Here is a 27,112-nt window from a genome sequence, read left to right on the forward strand (position 1 = left end):
CTGCGCCTCTCCTGCCAGTGCCCTTGGCTGACCAGCCACCTCTGTCCCATGCACCAGGGAGGGAGCCGGCAGGACGAGCCAGCGGCCGAGGTGCCTTCTAGGCTGCTTGAGCAGAGGAGTCCGGCATTGCCGCAGCGACTGCTGCTGGCGCCTTGGCAAGCTGGGCCTCTGCGAGCTGGGAGTGGATGCTCCCCATGCACGGTAGTATCCAGCTGGCTGGGAGATCACACACGTGTCACAAAGTTGGCTGGATGGTATTTATAAGAAGGAAATAATTTCATTAGCTGTCACATTATTTTCTTCCTAGGTTTGATTCAGTATTTTTTTGTTGCATTATCTCTACCAAAAAAAAAAAAAAATCCAAATGAGAAGCAGCATGTTGGAACAAGCACACAAAAGTGCTTTGCTTTCATCTTATTTGAAAGATTTATCACATGCTCCAGGTTAATCCGTTAGGCAACATTATTCTAACAAGGTGTGGCCAGCATTTTTATAATGTATGAAACATTTTCTTCCAGATTTATGTGCTCCCTCTATTTATAATCCATATGTAGTGTATATTACAAACTGGTGTGATAAAGACTCAGGAAATTTTCTGAGACTCGTGTGTTGGGTTTTGGTTTTTTTTCCTTTTTCTCTCCCCCCACCCCAACTAATTGGACAAAGACACAACTAGATACCCACACCCAACACATATTCAGACTTGTCTGCAGCTTTAGATGCGCAAATGTCTTTTCAAATCTGGTTCCATCACTTTACATGCCTTATAATGCATTACAGATGTTTACATGCCTTAAATCTATTTAGATTGCTTTATTACTCAGAGGAAAAGATACTGGAAATTACCACTATCTTATTGACAATTTAAAAAAAAATAAAGAAGAATTACAATTACCCATAGCATTCTCAGAAGCTACCTCCACTGCAGGTGAAAACATGACAGACAGACTGGATGTGGCTTGGAAATGGAGTGAGGTCTAGGATTCAGCAGGGAAAATCTCTGTAATTTTAACTCTTGAGCAGGCATCTCATAAGGTCCCTGCTAGAGAAGACCTTCATTGACTTACATGCATATTTCAGTGCTTTTCTAAATCAGAATTCCCTCAAAGGGCTGTATGCTGAGCTATATTTCACTATTAAGTTTAGAGTAAGACCCGAATCATAAATAAAGGCAAAATCCATTCCTGATGTGAACTGGGGTTATGCTGAAGATGAATTTGACACAACTGACCTGTTTGGTTTTTCTCTCTTAAGGCAGGAAAATGCAGAGACTTGAGGAACACTCTTTTATCAACGTGCAACAGCAGCGCAGCTTGCAAATACAGTTGCACGAGTCTCGCAATCTTTCACCCAGGGCTTATTCTAGAAACCTCTTCCTCCCTCTCCCCCATCAACTGCAACAAAAGTTTTGCTTGAGGAAGGCGCAAGACCCAGAAGAGCTGCTCTCTCCCTTGTGTTGCAATATCCAATCTGAGTGTTACTATCAGCTTTTGGAAACTGACTGTATAGAAAACACAGATGATGTTTGCATATTTTAATTTTAAACATCTCTGCTTGGCATAAGGATGGAACCTAATAAGTTGCTTTGTTTCTGCCTCATGAATTAATTCAGCCTGCTAACTGATTTGGATAAAGCATTTTGATTCCGACTAATAAATTTGTTTTCTGGGCGGGCAAAACAACTTTTGGAGGCACAGTAACAAGTTCATTAGCTTGCCAGGAGAAGTACTTTTATAATATCTATAAGGAATGGACTTTTTCTTTTTTTAACCCACTTGTTCCACCCATGTCTTTTAAATCAATCAGATAAATTCACCTTGTTTTTCAATGCCCTGAATCCTGATAGCTCTGCACACTTGATAGGTAATTTAATCATTGTTGGTGTGGATGAACACAAGCTCAAATTAGCTTCTGAAAGGCTTAGTCGTCCCGTAGATAGCTCTGCCTTTCCACTTTTATGCAGGAACTGAGCTTCACCAACTGGTTAGCTAGAGGTGTCATTAAAAATTTACAGAAAGAAACAAAGGTGTGCTCCAGCGTCTCTCCTTACCCTTTCTACTGTTACTCCAGCAGACAAAAGGTATGGAATCTGCTTCATGAATAATGAGTCATGTAATATGCATAATGCATTTTTAATGGCCCACAGTAATAACATTGAGAGAGATATTTCCAATCTTCAGACTTGCACCGCGGCCTCTCAGTAGCCTGTTCTGATTCTCCCCAGATAGATCTTCTTTTCCTCCTCTTCGTTTCAAATGCCCCACCTTAAAGCCATGACTTTTTCCCAGAGGTAGCCGCATTTTACCCAAATCAGCAGCTGAGCTGGTGCCCGACACGAGCGGGGCTGGTGAGGCAGGGAACCGCCATTTCAAAGGAGTTCAGGCCTGAGCTCAACACCGGTGCCCTGAGGTATACCAGTAATTTGCAAGACACTCTCGGGGAAGGCACACTTAAACCAATAAAAACACCCACCGAGTTTCTTCCCTTGAAGAACAGTCCTGTCACCCAGGTTGTGTCCACACTGCGGGGCCCTCCCGCCCCACCAGCGGCTGCCTCCTCTGGCCACCCAACCCCAGCCAGCAGGTCTGTACTAGGCTCAAACCTCACCAGTCGTCCTGTTTGAAAATGAGACATTCCAGGGGGCAGGCACACATTGCTGTTGTAGTTTTAAAGGTAAATGCCAGTAACTGAGCCCACTTGGGGCCTGCTGGAGTAAGGCCTGCCTGCAGGGAGGGAGGCTGTGCCTGGCAGGAAAAGGCCCTCCTGAGGGCAGAGGGGCTGGCTGCTGCACCCCGGCTGCCTCATGCCCGGTACCCCTGGCCAGTATTCGCTCCACCCACGACAGCAGCTTCCCTGTAAAACAAATATCAAGCATCGCCCCAGGGGCAGCCCCAAGCCTACCTGTGCCACCCGCTGAGCCGCTCCTTGGAGCCTTCCCTGGTCTGGGCAGGGCCCAGGGCATCACCAGGCCTTCCCCATTACCACTTAGTCTCTTACACTGATCTTCCGCATTAATTAACCCAGCATAATGGGCCTAATGTGGTCTTCACACCTGGCAGCTCCTGTGTGCCTATGCTGCAGCCTCTCACCCTGACCGCTGTGATTGTGTGCCATGTTTCTGTCTAATAAAAGCCCCATCTGTGAAGCCTTGGTGTGGGCAACTGTGTGTGGAAGAGCTGACCCCTGCCCAAGCGGCATGTGCTGGGTTAGCCCTGCAGAGATATGCTTCAGCCACAGCCTGCAAGGGCAACCCTGTGAGGAAGGGGCTGCGGCTGAAGTTCTCAGAGGTGGCAGAAAGCATAAGCACAGAGGGACCTGGGCAGCACCATGGCAGGTGGAGTGCCACGGCCCTCGGGTGGGCAGGGTGCCCCAAGGGCTGGGCCAGCCCAGTGGGGCAGAGGGAGCCTCTGCTCACTGGTTTTATCCAGAATAGAAGTAAAAACAAAGCTGGAAACAAGAGTATATATCCATGTGGGCACACAAGGTTATGTGCACATGTAAAAGCCCAGGCTGCCATGCTGTGCTCTGCTGGGAAAAGGACAAGGGACCCCTCCGTCATCCTCCTGCTTCTTTTGTATGGGCTGCGACTGCCAGATGGAGCAAGCCCTGCTGATAAGGCAGGCAGGCAAAAGGCAATTCTGTGAGTCCCAACAGGCTTAAGTATAAATGACGCACCTGCTGCTCAGGTGTCCCTGCAAACTCCCAGGCACAGACATTTAATCTTGCGGGAGGACATTCAAGTTCCTCCTGGGCTGAGCAGGGACTTCTGGCAGTCTACATTTCCAAAGCAGACACTTAAAACTGTTGTTTCCTCTTTTATGGTGATAGTCCTAAGCACAGTATACCCCAGCCTTCAAAAGAGTGAAGTGTTTAACTGAAATCAGTGAGAGCTGGACAAATAAATATGACAGTGGTGTTCTTTAATCACCAGAGCCCTTGTGCAAATTCTGCTGTGTCTGCGTTCCCTCCTCGAATGCTGTATCCCTGACCATCAGTGTGGTGTATCGTTGTAACGGCTGACATTCACAAATGTGCTCAAGTTGCATATTAAATAAAAATCAATCTGGACCATCCTCAATACTTTATTAACTTAAAACATTGTTCCAATAAATATGTACCAATAAACATAAGACACTCCATAAAATCTAAATAAGGACATTTACAAACCTGTCAACAAAGTAAAAACAGCATTTTTTTAACTGAGGTACATGCAGGGTCATTTAAGGCAAATTCAGTCAATTATACTTTTATGATGATTCCTGCCCACCTCAGTTGAGTTTCCCTTTAAAAATTAAAAAAAAAAACAAAAACAAATATACAAATGATGCTATTGAGTAGCTATTTTCCAGTTATTAGAACAAGCCCAGAGTGCGGAAGCCAGTAATGGTTCTGGACAGAAAGTCTGTGCCTCCCCAGTGCTCCTGCCCTCCTCAGTCAGGATCACTTGTTGGATGGGTTTCTAGTTATAAGGCATAACTCTGTGCTTTGGCTTTTCTACTTGTCTTTCACAAGCTTCCTTCTCCCCAGTGAATGTAGCAAGAAGTAACCCCCCATGCCTCAAACACACACGCACACAGCCAGGCATTGCACAGACAGAGAGATGGCTCTGGGAGGATAAAAAGATCGTCTCTATAACTGTTAATGCAGCTCCTGATTTGCACCAGAACAAGTGAGAGCAGGATCAGGCCCAAGCTGGTACCTTTGCTTGAAAACCAGCAAGATGTCAAACTGCACAGTTCAGGCCTGATCCTCCAGGTTTTCCCGACAGGAAACCAAGAGTGAAGCCATACAGCACTGAAACTCAATCAAGGCAAGCGCTCCCCACACCACATGCTGATGGCTCTCTGTCATTACCATGTAAACACTGTTATACCCATGTGTCCCTGCAAGGTGATTTGAGCTACTGAAAACTTCAGGGGGTTCATCTTGGCCATGGGAGAGATATTTTCCAGCTTACAGGTATTTGGTAGCTTATCCATCTTTGGAGTATCAGGCTTCATATCTAAAAGGCTTATTTTCCAGTGTTATTTCAGAAACAGAGAAAGGGAGAGAAAGAGAGAAACCCCAGCCTTTAATTTGCACTTTCACAGTCATTCAGGCTGAGCTGTCAATGCATGGCCCTGTCCTTTCGTCTCCGAGCTCCTGGTCAGAAAGGTAATGCCAGGGTCTGTGCTCAGGACAGGGCTCGGGTCCAGCGGGGAAGCCAAGGGAGTCTGTTCTCATAGTGTTGTAGGTGCTTTCTCTATTGCAGCTGGGACTCATTTCAGGCCATGCTGTGTCTCCCGGTGTCTCCGTAAATCCACCTTTCGTTGAAAGCCTTTGCCACACAGATCACAGCCAAAGGGCTTGAAGCCTGTGTGCTTCCGACTGTGGGTGATGAGGTTGGAGCTCTGACTAAAGGCTTTTCCACACACCTGGCACTTGTGAGGCTTCTCACCTGCAAACAGAAGGCGTGAGAGGGAGAGAGAGAGAGCGTGAAAGAGGCAACACGCTTCTTACGCAGGACCAGGGCAAACAGGAAATGCACACTGGGCCTCTGGGCCTTAGAGCTAATCAAGTGATTCCTGTGTGATTACCAAAGAAGTCATTCTTATAAAAAACATGCAATTGGGAGCCCCGAAGCATTAGCTGAGCCTGCACTGCAGCTGAGCAGGCCTGGACTTAGCTGCACCTCCATCGGCCCAGTATAGTCCTGGGAGCGGCCTGAAGCACAGACTGCTCCCAGGACTCCGTAACTCGTGAATACATTTGGCTGCATGGGCTCTGTGCAATTTAAACTGGTTTTGTGTCCTAGAAACATCAGGAACTCCTGGAAGGACCCCCAGGTCATGCTGAATGCCTGACATTGATTATTATAGCATCAGCATGGGGGCAGGTGGATGGAGGTTGTTAAGCCAAAGCCAGTGAGCTGGGGTCTGTCCCCAAGGGAGGTATGAGGGCCCTTAAGTGAACCCTGAAGGGCAGGGTTCATCCAGAGATCTGCTCTTCTCCCCGTTCCCCACACTGAAACACTAGCAGTCACCCCGAGCCAGCCCTGAAGTTCTCCTGCAGGCAAATAACGTAAATGGAAATAAATCCAGCCTCCGGAACTTCTCCTACTGAGGGGTCAGTGGCAAAACTCCACTGGCCTCCATGGGAGCAGGATCTCAGTGCATTTTCTTAGTGTTTATTATCAAATAACGGGTAAAAGGGAACCCAACCACAAAACCAAGCCTGATTTTCAGAGTGGCTTTGCACCTGCAGAGCCCACTGACTTCAGCTGGAACAACAAACTCTTAGCATGTTTGAAGATCAGATTCTTAGAAACATAAAATAATACAAAATGTGCTGGAGGCTCAGTTCACAAGTGTATGCTGCATATGAAAGGGATCCCTGATTCAGTTAAGGACCTGGTTTTATATTAGCAATTTAAAAGTCCAGGCACAGTTTCTGATCTCACAACAAAATAATGGTTTTGACTGATTCAGAATTTGGCTGAAATTCTACTTAATCAAGCCTCATTTGAAAAAGTTACTATGGAAATACTTTTTGTGTTACTTCCTAAATAGTTCATTTTCATCCAGCAAACATCTGGTGGAATATCTTTGTAAGTAACATTTATTGTTCGCTGCTTGTCATCCAGAAAAGCCACAACCAGGCAGCGCTACATATAATGCCATCTTTCTACACGTTTGCCATTTTTAGGCTTCACCCTTGATATCTGCTAGTGGTCACTATCAGGAAACAGGATTTTGGTCATCTGAACCTTGGGTTTGGCCAGTACAGCTGTTTTTTTGTGTCTACAAATCCTTCTGTATCTCACACATCATTCATTTCCCTCTAATTTAAGTGAATGGTGCAGGTCTGAAAGGCAAGATTTTCTTTTAAAGATTTCTGATAAACCTGCCTTCTCACTGAATGATACTTTCAAAACAATTTCCTTCAGTGATTCACCTGCACTTTATTAATTTCCATGTTTATTACTAACAGTGAAACTTGAGAACTCTGCACCTCTCCTTCCATTCTGTATCAAACTGCAGCCATTTCTCAGAAAGTCCGGGTGGAAGTGCAGACAATCTCTGAACAAATATTTAGACTAAGAGTTGGACCCTAGGCCCTCCAGTTTAGTGTTTGATCTAGAGGAGGAGACTCCTGTTGTTCCTATTGTAAATTGGTAGATCCTGCAAAAAGAAATGCTGCAATCAAATTCACCTGTCATTTTCCAGGCACCTCAGCTGTAAATCAGGGCTACACGAATATAATACTCTACAAATCATCTTACACAAAAGCCCTTTGAATAACCATTGGTGGATCCTATTAAGGGAACACTGATTGGATTGTGAGGATTTGGGTTATTTTGCAGCTGCTGTTCATGAAACCACATTCAAATCACCCTCCTTTGCATGAGTAGAGCTCAGATAGCATGAACAGCAGCAGGGCAGTGACAAGCACGGGGAGGTACATCTATTGTCCCAGCTGAGGAGGAATGGACTGCTGCAGAGAGACCTCTTCAGTGACCTGCCCCCACAGTTGGGGCTGAACACCAGCAGCTGCAAGGCTGACCTGTGTGAATGAAGGTGTGTTTCTTCATATCAGATTTCTGGTGGAACCGCTTCCCACAGTACTGGCACGGATAGGGCCGGGTGTCCGAGTGGATGAGCAGGTGGGTGGACAAAGTAGAAGATCTCTTAAAACTCTTGCCACAAATCTTACAATCAAAGCTGCGTTCCTGCAGAGAGAGGAGCCCCCCCACACACACGTTACACCACACCAGCGATCCCACCAGCAACAAACTGCCCGGCAGCACATCAGTGTTGCCCCTTCTGCCTTAGCAAACACTTCCACTTCTCCAGAGAGCTGGACTGGCCTGAGGAGACGCTAACACTGGTATGATAGCACCACATGATAAAAAAAGATAATGCACCCTCTCCCAGTGCTGTGTACCGCTCCTCACAAAAATGTAATTGAACAGCTCTTCCTGCTGGCAGGAATGGCCAGGTGGGAGCAGCTCTGACCGACTGGGCAGAGTCCGCCTGCACATTTCAACAGGGGCCCAAGACATGATCACTCCACTGGGAAGCCCAACAGCTGCAGCACTGTTCAGAGGCCACGTCTCCACTGTACACAGGGAATTGGGTGCTGAGGTCTGCTTGGCTCTCCTGGGAAATCTCTGTGGCAGGCTGACTTCTGCTGGCAGGGTAGCAACTAACTGCTTATTTGTAGTTCCATTATAATTCAAGTGAAAGGTACCTAGACCACCTGGGGAAAACAGCTTTTTGGCTTACTACTTTAACATATCAAACTAAATGCATTAAGACCTTGCTGTCTCCTCTCCCTCACACACTCCTCTCCACCACTTTCTTCCACCATAAATCATCTCTTCTTTCCATCCCTTAACTACCATCACACCTTCCTCTTCCTGCTATACTTTCATATAATCACCTTAGTTTATTTGACTTTTAATGCACTCTCCCTGAAACATTGTCCCCTCCATGGACACAATATGCAGTGCTGCTCTTTTCACCATTATTTAATGGGTGATGAGATATTTCCCCTCGTTGTGTGCTCTGCTGTTGCACACTCATGAAACTGTAACTAAAACAGTTAGCAAAAAACCACTGCTGTAACTCTATCCTCCAAAAGCCAATCTGAAGAAGGAAGATTTGCCAGGTCAAGTGGGTGGGTGAAGGGGAAATATGGCACAATATCAGCAGGTGGAAAATGTTACAAGTCCTCCTACCAAAATTAACTACCATATTCTTTTGGTGTGTGACTCAGAGTGTGTCGAGACGGGTGAAGTCTGTGCCCTATACCTGACTGGTCGTTCAGATGTTCCCTGCACAGACACAATGACTACAAACAAGGGAAGACTCACTTCTTTGGGGGAGGGGAGGAGAAAGAATGAGGAGAGCTGCGTCGAAAGAAAGCACAGTGAGTTGCTTTAGCTGTTAAAAAAAATCCACATCCACATTACAATTTCCAGCTCTGAGAGTGAAAATTTATTATTTATTATCTGTTACTTCTGGAGTGCCGAAAGCACCCGTTGCTTAATACAGACACACACCAAGGTCTGGGGAATGGAAACAAAGCCTCTGTTCTTTGATTTGTTGATTTGCTCCTTTGCTCACTAGCTGCCCACCCTTTCCTCTGCCTCCCACCATATTCTTCACCCACAACTGCCCACCGCAGCCCTACCACGTTCTCTTCCTCTCCTCAGTTTAGATGCCCATCTACTGCCCTGTGATTGCCTTCATGGCCTCCCCAGTGCCAGCTGAAGCGAGCAGCTGGCCCTGGCCCTTGGACCTTCATCCTGGCAGTCCGCCCCGCTCTCACCTGTGAGTGCACAGCCTTGTGCTGCTCCAGGCTGACTGCATGGCCGAAGGTCTTGCCACACATGTCACAGGCAAAGGGCCTTGTGCCACTGTGTGAGCGGCGCACATGTACCTCAAGGCCATGCGGCGTGGAGAAGACCTGAGGGGAGAGAGCACACAGGGTCAAGCTTGCCAGGGAGAAGGGGCTGGGAAAGAGTCATAAGCAGTGTGGGAGAAAGGGATCCCTACCTTGCTGCACTTGACACACTTGTAAGAGCCAGTGCTGATGAGCAATGGGCGGCACAAGAGGTCCGACTCCACTTTGATGCCACCTGGCCCCTTCTCTTGCTGCAGCCCAGGCTGCGTCTCAGCATAGAGTCCGGGTGCCGCTGCCGGCGGCTGCTCAAACAGCCCCGGGCGCGGGGAGCTGAAGTCACCATAAAGTCCAAGGGAAGAGCTACACTCTGCACCGTAGAGGGCAGGCTCAGAGCCTCGCTCGCAGAAGAGCCCCAGGGCTGAGGTTCGCTCCAGCGTTGGGCAGGGCCTGTAGCTTTGCACAAGGTGCCTCAGCTCAGAGCCACCCAGGCTGTTCCACATGTACGGTTTGAAGGGCACCGAGAAGGGGGGTGCTTCATCTAGGGACGGACACACAGATCGTTCCGAGGCTGCGGAAACACAAGGTCATGGGAATTAGTGCACTTCACAATCCAGCCACTATCATGGGGCAGAATCGTCTCAGCACTCAGACTTGTGCCCAGAGCGAGACCCCCATACTGCACATGAAGGCTGCCCTTTCATCTTTAATGGGAGGAGATTTTATACTGCACAGTAGGGTCAGTGCATCCAGTACTACCTACTCACCTGCTGTCCCAGCCAAATTGTTTAAAGCAGCCACCAATTTTGTCTACCTCCGTTTCTGGGTGCCCAGGTGTGTACACACTGATCTGACTGTCAAGACACTAAACAACTCAATCTGCAGCTTCCTTTGGTTTTATCTGCAGCTCCTCAGAAAAGTGTATCTACTATGTCCCAAGATGGTCATCAAAGCTGACAGTCCAAATGTTTAGGCTCTGATGTAGATCCCACACATCCATATAGCAAATACAACATTATGGAGGTGCCAGAAGGAGCAAGAGTGCCGAGATTTACCTGTTCAACAAAACTAAAAACTGCTTGTTGCACAATTTAATGCCCAAATCTAGTCTCTCAACTTCATGCCACAACTGTCCGTAACTATATTACAGCATAATTGAAATAAAGAACAGCTTCTGAGGTGCTTGAATGTCATGCCTCACTTTATCGGAAAAAAATAAAGTAAAATCAGTCCTCATCTGAAATAAAATCACGGTTGTTTCAGATTGCTCTGAGTTTCTCTAAGTAAAGAAATGGAGTCCACGCAAAACATAGAGCTTTGCAAAATCATCAGTATAAAAACTGAAGACACAAAAAGATTTTCTTTCCTAGCAGTCATAATCAAAGCGATCTTCCACCAGGACAAGCTCAGATGGTTTCAGTTGGCTCTAACAGGCTCACCTTTAGCAATAGCATCTGACCAAGGCAGCGGGCACCATCACCAGAGATGAATCACACTTGGGAGGCCCATAGCAGAGTCCAATGCAGTGGCAGGAACACAGCCTTTGAGATCAGTGTCTAAAGGCACAAATGCTCAGGGAACCTCGCGTAGAGGAAAGCACAGCTGGGCAGGGAACATGAGGTACCAGACCCCAACTGTGTCTGCCAGAGATGCTGATTAATGCCTGAGGTGCTCTGCTTTCACTCTTCATCATGACAAGCAGCAGCACTGGGAGAGTCAAATGTCTCCACAGGACAAATGTTTTAGTGAACCAAGGAAAAGATGAATCAGTTAACTGCTGAAGTGCCGATGCCTTCACAGAGATATTGGCATCCCTTACAACTTGGGCTTCCAGAATAACCTCCCTTACCCACCCACAATTGCCCTCTTGCTTTTTCTCATTCCTGTCAGCTCACAGCTCCCATGGCTTTCTCAGCCTTGGAGGGCAAACCAAGCAACCAACCTATCAGGCAAACCAAGATAATGAGGGGTGGGCTAGGGAAGGAAGGCATGATGTGTTAGGATATCCATTTGGATAGGCAGATGGTCACTGAGGGTTACAGAAAGGAGTGGGAAATGAGGTGAAAACTGAGCTTTGAATGACTTGATTGTTTCCTATCCTTTACATAATTTCAGATGTTAACAGTCTCAAATTCTTCCATTGAAATTAGCAGTTTTTTGGTTGGAAATATATGCGCACAGACCAACTGGGACATTTGAACAGAGCGATGAAATCAAATTAGCTGACATGGTGCTCAGCATGATTTTTCCTGTTCTGCACTGACTGCAAAGTTGTGGTCAGCATCACATCATCAATCTTGTGTCTTTGCAACCAGTTTCAGTGTTGCCATCTCTCACGATTTTATCACAAGATTCAAAACTATCTTAAAGCCTCAGCTCTTGAAACTGCATGAATTCATCAGCTTTCCTTTTGTTTGCTTGTTCTTGTTGTAACTTTTTTTTTCCTCTTAAAGTCAACTTCTAGCCCAGACTGTAAAGAAAAGCATGAAAATGTAAACCCTCAATATTTCAACACTAGAACTGAATATCCATAAGGTATTACTTACAATCTTGATTTCTAAGCCAGTCCGTTGAGTGAGAGGAGAGGGAAAGCTGACCTGATTTTTGAGCCCTTGGAATTGGCAGCATGGGACACGGTAAACACTGCACCACAGATCAGTTCGCGTGTAGTGTTCCTTCCATCACCTCACATGCTTTGGAGACCTCTCAAGCACAAGTGCAGGGGAGCCACTCACGCTGTACTTCTCAGGGGCAAGCTCAAGCCATCCAAGCCCTTTACGCAGTGTCAAGGTGACCTGCAAGCCTGCTCTGCCACACTGCAGGACACTTCTGTGTCTACTTCTCCTCCACTCCACAGCATTTAGGTCTCCAAGGGGTGAGCAGGGAGGGAGAGACAGATTCTCCCTCCTCTTCCTAGCAACTCTGTGCAGTCTTTATATAGACCACTTCTGGGAGAAGAAACACCAATGCTCTTTTTTGAAGGCAAGGCAAACTCAATCTGAAATGGTTGGGAACAGATTGATATGCACAGCAAAGAAAGATTCAGGTGTCCTCCTCCAAAGACCACAAAACACCACGCTCTCTGCGCAACTCCATTATACCCAGTAAAAGGCTCCCTCCAAGACTGTAACATCAATAGGCTCATCACAAGATACTAATATACTGCTGCACTGAGCTATCAGGTACCTTCGGTATATGCAAACACATGTGATTACAGACACACATAGAAAGTGAGGTTAAATAACAAAGTGAATTGCACTGATGGAGTCAACAACATACTAGAGTGTTAACAACGCTATAAAGGTATTGTGTCTGTGCATGCCTGTCTGGATTGGCAGCACAGCACTCAAAGACAAACCTGAAATCTGGCTTTCACTGCGTACTGAAGTGCAGCCTGCACCTATGTTCACTTCTAGGGATAAGGGGATGATAGTACTACTCACTGCACCTGCCCTGAGCATGATTTAGAAACATCATTTCTCATCTGCCCTGCCTGTCAAAGCACAGAAACTGTGCCACACCCAGACAAACACAATCATAGAAATCCAGCCTCTCACCAGTGCGTCTTCCAGAAGTGACCTAGGCACAAATTCCAGCTTTGCACTGAATCTGACAAAGCAGCAGAAAGGCAGAGGGGTTGTGGGGGGGGAGCTGTGGGAGGAAGCCCAACTATCTAATCCTGCTGCCACTGCGTTCATCATTAACGTAACAGCACCTCTCTCAATGCACTGAGGTTCATTTAATAAGGCTCTATCCTTACAGCACTTGGTTGGAGTCCCTTACCTTCCCATTCCTCCTGTGAATGGGATCAGAAAGTCCCAGGACCACCCTCCCCCACCCCCTGAAAAATCTTGATCTGGGGATGTCACCCTCATTTTGCAAAGACACCTTCCCTGGGTAGCTGGGATGGTTGGCAGGGAGCTAACGAATCCCACACTGGGGGAAGAAATGAGTGGGAAGGAGGAAAAGGCAGAGCAGCCCTGATAAATACCTGCTCCATTTTGCATCTGTCTTTTAGACACCTCATGAAAACGTTCTGGTTCCCGTGCAGAAATTTTAATGATTAGAGGAAGGAGGAGCAGGACAAATTCGTTAGAACAAAAATTACACACCCTGCTACACTGTGTGCAGAAATATTAGCAAAAGAGAGACTGCTACATTCCTGCATTTTGTCTGGTCTGTCATTTGCACAGACTGAAACTGTCCCGTGGCTGGCTGTGATGATACTGGGCAGCATTTCGAATGTCCCCTCGAAGGGCTTTAGGACTCTTAAAAAAGGGGGAGGCTTTAAAAATGCAAACCCACATCATTACAGTCAGCCGTTGATATGCAAGGACACTACAAAGACGAAGGGGGAAAACCAGTGGGGAAACGGGACCAAGTATTCGTTTGCTGGCATCTGCTGTCATTCGGTAAAGCCGAGACAGTTTTTCCTTTGCTGAGACAGAAATTGTTCTTTTTTCCAGCTGTCACTTTTTAACCGAGGCAATAAAAAGTGTTTTTATATATACATATTTTTGTTATAAAATGACACCATTGTATTTTTAAACGAGATAAGTATTCGCGCCAGGCTGGGGACAGCATCTCCCACTGCTCCAACCACATCAAAGGCAGGACGAGGGAGCTAGAGACAGGCACTGCAGCCATAAGTGTGAGTTTCCTGGATTTGGGGTGTTTAAATCTGACCATCATTATTTTCATCTGGTTTTTACGAATGCGTTTTTAGGAAAAAGAGAGAGAGAGAGAGAGAGAGAGAGGGGGGAGAGGGAGGGAGAGATCCTTTTTATAGGCAAGACGCAACAAATAACCTGGAAGGGAGTTAGGGAAAACGTCTAGCAGGTAGTACAAAACACAAAGTCAACGCTGTTTACTACAGGTATATAGGTAGCCAAGTAGAAATTTTTACCGTCTTAAAAAAAATCTAAACTCCGGGTAGCAGGACCCTGTAGGAAAATGCCGGGACCTTTAAAACATAAGCGGCTTGCCTCTAGCAATTAATCAGAAACCAAAAAATCAACGCCCGATGGCATCACAACTTTCCCACAGCCTGTCACCCGCTGCTCCCTTAGCAGTGGGAGATGGGCTGGAAAAGCAACCCGAGAGAGAGAACCCAAAAACGAGTGGGAAAAGGCAAATCTGTCCCTTCCATTAGTTTTCGACGGTGGCGTCCAGCCATGAGACATTGCCCCACGGCACCAACACGGACACGCTGCGGGACCCTCTCGCCCCGGTCCTACCTGGCGAGACGGAGGGCGAGGGAGGTCTCCAGAAATCCTCAAACTCGGACACCCTGTCACAGACGCTGCCCTCGCAGCTGGGCGCGGACTCGGAGGTGCCATCGGCAGCCTCGGTAAGGTGGGATTCCGGGGAGAAGCGCCCCTGGGAAGGCTCCGGATCGGGCAGGACGGTGCGGCACAGCCCCGTGTCCTCGGGGATCTTGCTGTCTGCAGGGAAAAGGGGGCGAGAGGCTCCTCAGTGCGGGTCCGTGGTGGGAGCCAGCCACCTCCCGCGGCAGCCCCGCTCCCTCCAAGGTTTGCTGCCGGACTCTCTCCAACCCCGCATCAGCCCCTCCGGCGTCCCGCAGGGGCTGCGGTGCCGGGGGAGGGCTGCACAAGCTACCGGCCGGTGCTGGTGCCGCTGGCAGCGGGGTGATGCGGGGCGGGCGGGCTGTGTCCGCCGCAAGCGAGGCTGCGACCGAGGGACTCCTACCTGCACAGATCTGGGCTAGCACCGTCTCCAGCCGCAGGCTGTAGTCCTCGTCAGCGGAGCGGGGCTGGTGGTAGCTGTGCGCTTTCTTGCTCTTCACTAGGAAGGACCTCGGCATGGTGGGTTGCTGTCACGGCAGGCGCGGCTGCACTCCCTGTCCAAGCGCCGGGCACGGCGGCGGCGGCGAGCGTCACCCCCGAGTCTCCCGCGGGGCGGCGGCGGGGAGGCGACCTGCGGAGAGGCGCCGAGCCCGCCGGTGAGGGCCGGGGGCGCCGGCCGGGAGGGGCCGCTCGCCGGGGGCGGCGCGCCAGGTGGCGGCGCGCAGGTGGCTCCGGCCGCCGCCCCCCGGCCCCGTTCGCCTCGCCCCCCCCCTCTCCGGAGCGCAGCTACTCGGTCTCCCGCCGCCCCCGGCCAACCCTGCCTCCCCCGGTGCCCCTGGGGACGCCCCGGCCACGCTCCGGCGGCCCGACGGCGAGCGGTGCCCGGTCCGTCGGAGGAGGGATGCCGGCCCGACGGCAGCTGCCGGATCGCGGGGAACAGGCAACAGCAGCGGCCGGGCACCGTTCGTCGGACGAGCGGGCTGAGGGAGCTGGGGGGGGCGGTCATGTGCACCCCCGTCCCTCCGCGGGAGCGCGACCGCGCTCGGCGGGGCGGGCGCACCGCGCCTCCATATTTGTGTCCGCGCCGGCAGCCGCGGCAGAAGCGGCGCCAACAAAACGCACCCCCGAAACGGCTTATCAGTCCCCGCCACCCAGAACGGACTGGACGGCGCAGGGTTGCTGCCGGGACGGGCGGGAGATTCGTTACAAACCCGGCAGGCTAAACCCGACGCCTGAGAGGCTGTTGCTGTCGGAGGGACTGATTCACCCATCCAGCGCGAACCACGATAACGCGAAAACGAACAAAACGGAATCTCTCCTGCAGCTTGCAGCTGTTGGCGCCGCGGCACCTTGCAGCTGCGGGCACCGAAAGCCGGGGCGGGGAGAGAGACGAGGTGGGAAACCTCGGGGCGGGGGGGGGGGGGGCTTGTGCTGCGGGGGGCCGAGGGGGACAGGGGCCGGGTTAATCAGAGCTGCCCCGAGCCTGCTCCTGGGGAAAGGCGGGAGAGGTTCACTCGAACCCGTCCGGCGGCGGGCCGCCTCTGTCGTTACACTTGACACTTTGCAAAAAGCGCGTTTAAACCACGTTTGTTTGGTTCTTTTGGGGGACTTCGGGGGGTTGCTTTTCTTCTTTCCCTCCCGTCAGTGACCTCAGGTTGGCGAACGGGGAAAGGAGGGAAGGGGCCCGGTCCGGCCGGGGCGCAGCCCGTCGGCGGGGGCTCGGGAGCTGCCCCGCAGGCGGCGACCCCGGCTGCGCCGCGAAGCACCGGCCCTCCGCGCCCGCCGGGGGCAGGGCCGCTCCGCGGCGCCGGGGAGGCGCCGCCCCCGGGCACGGCGCCCGGCGGGCGGGTGGGAGCGTTGCTGCCCGGGCCCACCTGCGCCTCGGTTCATCCTTGAGCGGGGGCTGGCAGCGAGCGGGGGGCGAGAAATCAAAGCGGCCCGATAAAGCGTCGCCCTCCCCGACAGCAACGGCAGCCGCAGCCGTTGGGGGGCTCCGGGCGCCGGCGCCGTTTCTGCCGCGTGTTTTCGTCTCGGCGCGGCCCTTTTCCCTCCAAAAGCCACGCCGCGGAGGCGCCTCCGGCCTCCCCCGCCCCGCCGCCCAAGGCCGGAGCCTGCCAGGCTGGGGCCGGGCCCGTGGGAAGGCGAGTCCCGCAGCACACCTGGCCGCCGCTCCGCCGCGGGCACCTGCCCCCGCTCTCCCCACCCCCACCCCCGCCGCCGGCCGTTGGCCCGAGGGCCGCGCGCGGGGCCGCTGCTGGCGCCTGGCGGCACGCGGGGCCCGCGCCCGCCAACGGCCGCCACTGTGGGGGCGCGAGGCCGGCGCCTCCCCGCGCCGCCGCGGCTGAGGCAGGGCCGGAGCGGCGCGGGGGGCCGGCGGAGAGGAGAGGTGAGGTGAGGAGAGGAGAGGAGAGGGGGCGCTGCCACCCCGGCCCGCCCGCCGGCAGCTGCCCACGCGAGGCGAGAAAAGCAAGAGCGCTTACCCATTTGGAGGGGTGAAGGAAGCTGGTCTGCAGACGGGGTTTGCGCCGCAGCCTGCTAGTTTGGGTGACTTTAAATTTAGCCTCCCTTTAAGGAGCAATGGTGCTTGAGTTGGCTTTTTTTTTTCTTTTCTGTCTCTCTCAACTCCTTCAGAGCTCGGCCCCCTAAACCACAAATTCCACTTCCTGAGCGTTAGGAGCTTCTGCAACAAAAAAAAAAAAAAAAGCTTTAACAAAAAAAAAGCTTTAAAAAAAAAAAAGGCCGAAGCCTCACAAATCAGCACTGTTCCCCCTCCTCTCTCTGTCATTTTTCCTTAAATGAAAACGTCTTACCGTATTCCACCTCACAGGGCCCGCTGAAGTGACATCAAAGCGTCTTTCTGGAATCGGGCGTTTCATTTCTCTCGGGGTTCTGCTCTAGAAATTACACACATCTATCTGAACTATTCTTGGATCCCCTTCAACTTCCGCAACGAGAACAAGTCACAGATTCAAAACACAGATTGACTCAAGGCGGGCAGAGGCAGAGGGCAGGGGACGGAGGAGCCGGCGCCCGCCCTGCCGAGCCGGCTCCGCGCAGCATCCCTGCCCACGGCCCCGCGAACGGGGGGACGCGCCTCCCGCCGCCATCGAGCCGTGCGAGGCGTTATAATCGGGGCTAAGGCAGGGCCCTGGGCGACGGAGACCTCCCCTAGACTAGAAATAACTTGTTGTGGAAAACTCTTTTGGGATAAATACGCCCAACGGCGCTGAAAATACCTTAAGACCCAAGCCTAGAGGTTTGCTCATTTCCCTTCGGATTTAGGTAATGGTTAAATATGGAAGGGGTAGGCGAGATCCCCCACACCACACCCCCCCGGCGCACGGTGGCTACTGTAGCTCGAGAGCGATTCAAACGCGAAGGCGAAAGAGGAGCGGAGCCAGGCGAGGGGGCAGCGGTTGCCTTCCTCGCCTGCGTGCCGGTGCTCAGGCTGCTAGCTCGGGGAGGATCCGCGGGGCAGGCACCGGCGGCGAGCAGGGTAGCGGGGGTCCGCGGCAGGCAGCGCCCCGCACCGCCCGCACCTGCGGAGACCCCCGCGCTGCGCAGCCAGGAAGCCTGCTCCCTTCTGCAAAGCGAAAAAGGCTCGCCTTGCTTTACACGCACACCCCAACCCCAAAACAGTTTTCCAGGTCTAGCCTCGGGTTCCTGATGCAGCCAGGAAATGCGGCTCGGGTCTTCGGTATCTTTCTGAGGCGGTTCTGGGCTTCGCCCTCGGACATCTCAGGCCACCAGCAGCTTCGTTTCGATGACTGCAGGGCCGGCCGAAGTACGGCTCTGCAGTGAGCGAATCGAGGTTTAACACCATTTCCCGTTCAGACCGAGACCGAGAGAGACTGAAGTCGGGCAAAGCAGGAGCAAACTTCAGCCTCCCTCACGCCCAGGAGCATGCCGGCTTTGCGGAACAGGTGCTTTTCTTCACCACCACCACGCCACCCCCGAAGTATTCACAGAAAAATTAGTCATTTTGTGCCTGTGAGCCCGTGTGGAACATAGGATTAACCTGACTTCCCAAAACCTAACTAAGCAAGCAAACACCACCACGAGAAAAACTGTCCAACCTTTTGCATGATGCTTTAGTAGCGACACAAAAGAACACGACTGACACGTCGCCCTTAACGCCTTCATTACTGCTGGAAAGTTCCTGGTGCTGGACAGCGATTTTATTTACGGCATCTGTGTACCGCGCCTCTGGTTGATTGCTCTGAAAATCATTCACGCCGTCAGCTTTAAAAATAATTGCTGGAATCAGTGGAAATAACCAGATTAGGACAGCTCGGTGTAATTTCACGTATGCATCTTCGTTGGCTCACTGTTTGTGACTTTTTGCGAAACAATCTTTCTCGTTTGCCTCTGAAATGGCATGATAAACTAATAGCCTTTCGATTACCTTGCCGAACAGCGCTTTGACCGCGTGTAATGAAAGCAACAAAAAACATCGCTGTGAATTACTATTAGCGCTCGTAAACAATTCTGACCTGGTTACAATAAAATACATATCCGTCTTTATACATCTAAGATTAAAAAAAAAGAAATTATGCGGGTGCTTTTGCGCGTTTTAAAGCACGGTGATTTCCGTGCGGAAGATGCTCGCTGTCTGTCGAGGACCTGGATGCGCTGCCGGGCGCCGGAGAGCCGGCGCGAAGCGGCTCCGCTCGGGGCTCTCCTGCGGGAGGCACGGCGCCAAGCCCCGCGGTGCTTAGCCCACCTGCAGACGGCACTTTCTCACCTGCTGCTTCCTAACCTGTTTAAAAACCTTCGGCAAAAATAAGGAAATCAAACGAGTGAATCAAGTGAACGCCTAATTCGGCATATAATCTCTCGTGTAAGGGTGGATGCTGCACGGGCAACGGGAACAGACATCCGGCTCCTGGGGCGTCAGCTTTCTCAAACGGCTGGAGGAGAAAGGGTACGAAAACGGCTTTGTTTCGTGATTTGCAAAACCAGCTCGTGCCTGAAATGCACCCCGCCTCCCCAGGTTTTCGTCAGGACGGACGATTCGCTTTACGCCGCCGGTGAGGACGGGGCAAGCGGAACGCGGGCGCGGCCCGCCCAGCCGTGCCGAGGACGACCCGAGGCTCCCAGGGCAGCCCTGTGCCGGCTTAGCTCTGTCGTGGCAGGCTCCGGGTGGTGGCACAGGCTGGCGTTACCGGGGGCCGGCAGCTCCCCGCCACACCGCTCCGCCTGCGCCGGGCGCGGGGCCGCGTGGTGCGCGCGCGGGCGCTGCTGCGCCACGTGCCCGCGGGCGGCGGCGCGAGGCCGGGCGAGGCGGGAAGCGGCCCCGCCTCCCTCACCCACCCCTGAGGGGAGCCGTCGGGGGAGCCTCCGCCGCGCACCTCGCCGGGGAGCGGAGGCGGACCGGAGCTGCCCCGCTGCCCGCGGCGTGCCGCTGCGGCCCTTTACCGGCTGCTCTGCACGTGGGAGCGCCACGGCGCGGGGAGCTGGCGGGCGGTGCTGCCTCCTCTCCCGCTCCCGGGGCTTTGCCGGCCCCGGCTCATGCTGTAACGCATGAGCTTTTTTCATCTTGTGGACTTCCAGCCCGTTTTATCGAACTCGCCCCTCACGCGTTTTATCTTGCAACCCAGAAATATCGCCGGGTTGCTATCTCTACGGAACAAGGGACTGAAAGAACAGTGCTGCAGCTGCTGCAATCCGTAGGTAGGGCCTGAAGACAATTTCCACTCCTTAGCCTCTGACAGCCATTGTCCCAGGGCTCTTTCCACCCCCGAGAGGAGCTTGCTATCTGTCGTAACAGCACGCTGAACAGAGGTGAAGGGACTAAGCTCTTATTCTGGGTTTATGGTGCGACCTATGTGCCGCAGTTCAGTAACCTTTAAGATGGTCTTGTGTATGCAGTGGTCATCATGTGACACTGCAAGAGCTGTGTGACACCACCAAGTATTCTGCATCCCAGTGGGAAAAAGCCAAAAGCCAACGGTCCTGAGTTGGCGGAGGGATGTAATTCATGTGAAGTGTAGGTGATGGGGCTGGGGATAGGTTTTAACGGAGCTGCTCTAATGCTTCCCCCAAAGGGAGTGTGATATTCAAAGTTAAACATAAAAACTTGGTAAGATACAGTTGAATGCAATGGTAAGTACATGATCATTACCCCATAGTGACAAAAGAGGGGAAGAAATAAATAAAAGGAGGGGTTTAAACTAGGGTGGGATTACGTTATAGTCGTGCTTAAGACTGAAGAGCTACTCAATGTAATTTACTGCACTGTTCACAGCAGCTGCCTGATGTCACCATTAGAGCTAAGAAGACATCAGATAAGGCATCAAAGGTGATGGGATGCAGATGAGATCTTCATGTTCAGAAGTGATGAGACACTTTGTAACGGGAGGAAGGATTTGAAGAACAGGATTTGGCAGGTTAGCTGCTTGGTACGTAGGGGAGGAGAAGCAATTTCTTGTGTGTGGAAGTCAGGATTGGGAGAAGGCAGCGAAGAGGGTGATTCTATGGGGAACTCGTGGGTAACATACGTACTTTAAAGTGATAGAACCCAAGATCACAGTTATCCAGAACACTTTCGCTATGAGAAGCTGCTAGAACTTGTAGCACTGTGCCTTCTGTTGGGACGTGTGTATTTTTTTAATAACTTTTTTGTAACTATTTAATTATTTTTAACATATCCTGCTTATTGTTTATTTTGCCCCCCAGCATTTTGTCACTACCTTCTTTATGTTTCTCCTTGTGGCATAAACCTGCTGTAAGTATGTGAGACATTAACCAGTGATTTTGCTAGCAATTTTTTGGATTGTTGGGAAACAAAAGTAACAACTGCTGCTCTCAGAGCAGATTAGAAAAGTAATGATCACTGTGAGTACTAAGTGGAGAGGGAAAGTGACAGTAGGCTGTGGTGTTGAAGTCTGGGATGAAGAGAGGGCTTCCAGCTTTGGGAAGGAGTGGACCCAGAACTTATCTCCATTATGAATAGAAGAAAGTTGAATCAATGGGTTACAGAATGTAGACTATGCAAAATAGTCTCAGGAATTTTAGTTCTTACAGCAGGACACTAGAAATTTCAGTCACTTATGCAACAGTATGCAATTCTAAGAGTATGCCACATTGCTTTTTTCATAATTGTGAAATGGGGTATTAATTCCTGGAAAGGGATGGTGTTAAGCTGTTGTATCTTGGGTCTAGCAGTTGTATCTTAGTCAATCGGTGTCCATGTATGCATAGGCATGCATATATTAGCATGTTTTCTCCACTCTGAAGCTGAAACTTCATGCTATATGGAGGTTATGTTGAAAGACAATTTATCGTGTGCTTTTCATTCCATCATTCAGAGTCCCTGGTTCTATGGGCTGCTGTGTAAATGTATTTCATTGATTTTTCTTATGTCTCAAGCTAGTTTGTAAAAAAAACAAAAACAAAAAACCAACCAAAACTCAAACAACCAACCAAAACCCTCAGAAAATTACAAAAAATATATTGGTGCAACTATACTGATAAAAGTATTTCACAGAACAAAACCAAACTTCATTACATCCAGAAATCCGTTAGTTGATACATAGCTTTCCTCTTCCCTCTCAAAACACGGACAGTCAGTAGCTGGTGCATAATTAAACATAACATTGTAGTTTCCACTTAGATTGTACTAACCTCTATTTTATATGTTGATTTTTTAATTTTCATCTCCAGGACTAGCCTAATTGCTTTCCTAGGGGATTTGCATTATCCTCTACCTTCCCCCAAAATCAGTTACATTATTTGGAGCCTCTACAGGTAAGGGAATTAGCAGCACATCCAGTCTAAAATGTGGATATTTTTATGCTAATGTATCTTTAGGTCATTCTAGCTTAAAATATAAATGTTGTATGAGCATCAAGTTTCACTAAGTCACTAGCATAGTCTCTGATATAGAACAGTGATTACATTAAAACCCCCAGAGAAACACGCAATTCCTTCCGTATTACAGTTCCGTGAAATGGCTGAGTACTGATTAAGTTCAGGAGTACAAGATTTACAAAGTGGTTTTGTTAAATTTATGCAAACCCCTATGTGGATACTTCTTTTAATCACTTTCATAGCAATTTATTTTAGTTAAAATAATATAGGAAATTGCGCATACAGTTGAAAATTGAATTTAGTGGAAAATACTTTGTGAACGTGTATGTAGATGAGGCCTGCATTTTGTCAAAAAACGTGGCCAACACGAACAAACAGTTGTTGAGCCGTGAATGTAATACATGCTTCTTAACTTCACAGATGTACTTTCTCCCAACTAGTCATGTTCCCATTTTTTCACAAACGTTACAAACTTCTAATACGTGAAATGAAATGACGGAAGTAAAAAGATGTCTAATCATAAATGCTATTAGGACCTAAAATACTCCCTTAGCCTGGAGAAATAAGAAAATGTAAATATTGAGGCTTCTCTAGCTAGTGAAGACATTTGATTATCAGACTGGGAAAGCAGAACCATTTTCACTACCAAACATAAAATGTAATTTACATGGAAACTCTGTATATAGCAGTGCATCCCCGTTCCCTATTTCACCTAACTGTCTTCTCAGCTGCAGCACTTGCATATTCAAGAATTTTTTCATGTTCACGTGCTTTTTTTACCTTATGCTTTTAGCATTCATGTTGAGCTCTTACAGCCTGCATGTAAGGGCAAATCTAAGAGAACGGCAATGTTTGTTAGAAGGTCATGTAAGCAAGGTCATGGTGTGTAGCACAATTAGTATGCTTTATTTATTGACACGTTAGTAAATATATTATCTATGCTGTTGATGATTTGACATTGTTCTGGTGCATATTCAAATTATAATACACATAGGCAAAAAGATTAGTGTCATCTTTTCGCAGAACAGTTGCAGAAAAAGCAGGATGATTCTGAACAGCCTCTCTTGGGTTGTCTTCCTAGGATGTTCTGTGCGTAACTAAGCCTTCTGAAACTGCAGCATGTCCAGTGATTTACCTTCATCACTAGAAGAGATGCAGTTAATTGGATAAGGACTTTTGCTTTTCCCTTGATATTTTTATTTATGCTGTTACTCAGTATCAGTATTTATTCTATTAGTATACTTTAAAACCACAAAAGTTCAGGAAATAACCCTTGCCAACTAATCTAATTTGCTATCACTTGAACAGTAAGGCAGTTATTGCAAAATCATAACACTTCACTGTTCAAACAGACAGGATTTTTATGGCTCTCCAACTGAATTTTGCTCCTGCCACTTATTATTACAGAACATTACCTTTAAGAGAGACTTGCAGCTGGTATTGATGACAGGTAACAAGACATTTGTCACTTATCCTCTTGGGCAACAATTATCCAGGTGCAAGTTACCAGATGCTCATTGGAAGGAAAAAAGGCAACTGTTACTTATTAGTGAACAAAAGTGCTCCCGATTTGGTTTTGCGTACATGAAATTTCCAACAGGGATCAGAATCAGTCAGCTAATCTACCTCAGAGATGGCAATTTCCACAGGCTATACTGGGAACTACGTATTCACTGGTAGGATGTGGGGAAATTTTGCAGAAATACTGAAGCAAGTTAGGAGCTGCAGAAATCAGTAACTTGGAATTTGTCACCCACCTGCTTTAATATTTAAATTAGATTGCACCTGGGCAGATACTACTGTTTAGAGGCCCAGAATATGCTTCTTCCATGCAGCCTTCCCTATCATTCTTTGAACATTTGTTGTCTCCTCAGTTGTGCTGTTTCTTTCCGAGGACATGTTCAAAATAGTAGTAAAGGAAATGCCTAACAGGACTAGCAGATGTGTTCAGCAGTATGCTTCCACACTTTTGCAATTTTAAACAACTACACTGCTTCTCATGGGTAGCAAGACGGTTAACATATGTGCTGACTATCAGTAACAACACGTGCATGGCTTTTTTTTTTTTTAACAGAACAGTTGCAAACATTGCTAGAAAAGAAGTCTTAAGGATTGTTTAATTACGTAAGATGGCAATAATAGCTGCCATTAAGAATATTCTTGACTAGAATGTGTCTGAGGGGGCAAGTGAATATTCATATGACAATAGTAGAGTATCTTGTTCTGTTCAAGAAGCTAGGGCCATTTTATTGGATCTCAATTTTCAGGAGAGTGTGAAAGTAGAACGCTCAGCTCAGCTCCTACTGCTTTGGTGAATCACAGCTATTTGGTGACAGGACCATTAGCTTATTTCCTAGATAGCTCTGCAATATAAAACTGTGAGAAGACTGAACTTACATATTTTTACTGCACTGACCATGCCTTTGTTAGAACTAACTGTAAGACATGAATAATTTTTCACCTTATTTGAACTAATCTAGAGCCAGCAAGTAACCATGCGGTAACCAAGGGCTGTAGCTTAGAAGTGACTAAAAAGTAAATGCTGCAACCTTGTTAAATCATGAAAAATTTATTTTCATTACATATATATGAAGGTAAAAGATTTCAGTCAATAGTGTTTTGAACAAGCATTTCTGACATGAACCTGTTAGTGTAGCTAGGCTGAAACTTAATGTAAAGTTAGTGTTTTGCCTTTATTTAGTAATTAATTTCTAGTGTGTATATACAGAATTCATTCTCCTGTTAGAATACCAGAGACAGTAATATTGCAACATTTACATTCCTCATATAAAATGGTGCAATGTACATTTTCAGCTTGGTGTAGATATATAAATATGTACAAAATAAACATTATTGTAATTAATATATTCAGACCAGGTATTATTTAGCAACATCAAAAGCAGATGCACATAGATTTAAGTGAAAATGGTGAAACACACCTTTATGACATTAGTGACCATTATTTGCATATATGAAGTAGTACAGATAAAGGTTCCTCTTTCAAGCCTTCTGTGGGCATCCAATAACTTTAGTAAAAACAAAAGTAATTGAGAAGCATAAGGTAATTATATATATACGTGTCATGATCAGATGGTTTACTAGAGTCCATCTTGATCACAAATGGATAACAATGTAAAACATACACATTTGTTCAGAGCATAAAATATTGCACAACAGCAATTTCTTTTGAGGAAAATAATTCCTGTGTTTGTGAACAGCAAAAATGGTTCTTATGCATTAAAGAAATGATGTATTTGCAGTTTCTAAACCAAGGAACATTCAGTAATACTGTCAGAACTGTCATCCATCAACTTCTTCCCAGCCTGTTTTATGGCAATGGTACGTTGTTAGCAAGATTTGGCAAAGAGAGAAGGCAGGTAAGACAGTACATGTATGTATTTATCACAGGCCAGACCAGATCCAATAGTTACCTAAACCAACTGCTGGATAGTTTCAGTTATCTGACAATTTCGCTCTTAAAGAAATATGAAAGTCTTTAATGCTAGTCACAGTGATAATCACACAGTAGTAGAGTAAGATTCCATTCTTCTCTGCTTGGGAACCATCTTGTCTGAATTCCCAGTCTGAAGGGTGCTTTCCTCAGTATCACTGTCACTGCTGTCTACAACTGTGTGATCCAAAGCCATCTGACCAGTCCTCCTGTGTAGATGAAAGTTCACCCCACTCTCCTGTATGGAGTTAGTTATAAAATCTTCATCAGAAGAATGAAATGATTCATCATCTCCTGTGAAATGGTTGACAATGTGAATCCCATCAAAAGTGGGTTGGTCTGAGAAGTCTCTCTGGCCTTTTAGGCATTTGATCTGTTAGAAAAAGTGGAAGTTAACAGTTAATCAGAGCTGAAGAGCCCAGCAGTAAAAAAACCCCACATTTGTAAGAAATGTCTCATTGAAGTCTTACTGGATTAAATTAAATGCTAGATCTAGGAGCAGCACATTTGATGATCACTTCGAAACTCAGCTGGAATCAGAACAAAGTGACTTCTCGCTTCTGGCTGCCCAAGCAGATTCCTTGAAAGAACGTCTTAAATAGTACTTGGAATTTTCCAAAATTCTCCTTCCACCCTCAGAGTATTTCAGTTTTAAAGCTTAATAATTGAGGTACCTAGAATCACTAATGACAGATTCCTCCAGGCTATTTACTGCATCTTTAATATCCCCATGAGGGATGGTTTATAGTTAGTTTTCTAGAGGGGCCTATTTGTTTTGACAGCACTTTTGGCCTGCACATCCTACTTTTACAGCTCCATTCTTTCCCTTATCAACTAACTTCTCACTTGAGAAAAGCCCTCCCCCAATCCCAAAGAGCAGGGTCCCAAGTGATTATTGCCAGTTTCACACAGCCACAGAAAAAAAAAAACAACCAGAGAATATGCTTAGTTCTGTCTACACAGCAAGATCGAGTGTCTTTTCATTATCTAGTTCAGGCCCAATGAGATTTCAGATCAAGAAGTATGAGAGAAACTTCTCTTTGTACAGCATAAACAGATTGCAGTTTCAATTTTAAGAGAACATCAAACAAGACAAAAATGATTGTCAGACCATGGACAGATACGATAACATTTTAATTCAAAATGCACCGTGGCGTGA

General features: G+C 48.3%; 2 protein-coding genes across 8 annotated transcripts in view; both read right to left on the reverse strand.

Annotated features, from left to right (window-relative positions):
• Positions 1–5,185: 5,185 nt before the first annotated feature.
• Positions 5,186–15,208, reverse strand: GFI1 (growth factor independent 1 transcriptional repressor). Its single transcript, XM_076338269.1, has 6 exons — positions 15,062–15,208; positions 14,622–14,772; positions 9,540–9,955; positions 9,313–9,450; positions 7,543–7,708; positions 5,186–5,437 (listed from the first exon to the last, which is right to left on the reverse strand). The coding sequence occupies exons 1-6, from the start codon at positions 15,206–15,208 to the stop codon at positions 5,259–5,261; spliced, it is 1,197 nt and encodes a 398-aa protein (XP_076194384.1). The 3' UTR covers positions 5,186–5,258.
• Positions 15,209–22,126: 6,918 nt separating this feature from the next.
• Positions 22,127–27,112, reverse strand: part of EVI5 (ecotropic viral integration site 5) — a 90,852-nt gene continuing 85,866 nt past the window's right edge. For all 7 annotated transcript variants that reach the window (XM_076337739.1, XM_076337738.1, XM_076337731.1 and 4 more), the window contains one exon: positions 22,127–26,326. In XM_076337739.1, the coding sequence (XP_076193854.1) occupies positions 26,021–26,326 (306 nt within the window). In that variant the 3' untranslated portion in view covers positions 22,127–26,020. The remainder of the gene's footprint in view (positions 26,327–27,112) is intronic.

Source organism: Aptenodytes patagonicus, chromosome 5 (genome assembly GCF_965638725.1).
Source record: "Aptenodytes patagonicus chromosome 5, bAptPat1.pri.cur, whole genome shotgun sequence".
NCBI classification, from domain to species: Eukaryota; Metazoa; Chordata; class Aves; order Sphenisciformes; family Spheniscidae; genus Aptenodytes; species Aptenodytes patagonicus.

Excerpts from the sequence above, each read along its gene's own strand:
- GFI1 (XM_076338269.1), bottom strand. The coding sequence starts at position 15,208 with ATGCCGAGGTCCTTCCTAGTGAAGAGCAAGAAAGCGCACAGCTACCAC. Across the intron at positions 9,956-14,621 it reads CTCGCCCTCCGTCTCGCCAG|CCTCGGAACGATCTGTGTGT; the intron begins GTAGGACCGGGG and ends GTGTTTCCGCAG. Across the intron at positions 7,709-9,312 it reads ACAAGGCTGTGCACTCACAG|GAACGCAGCTTTGATTGTAA; the intron begins GTGAGAGCGGGG and ends CTCTCTCTGCAG.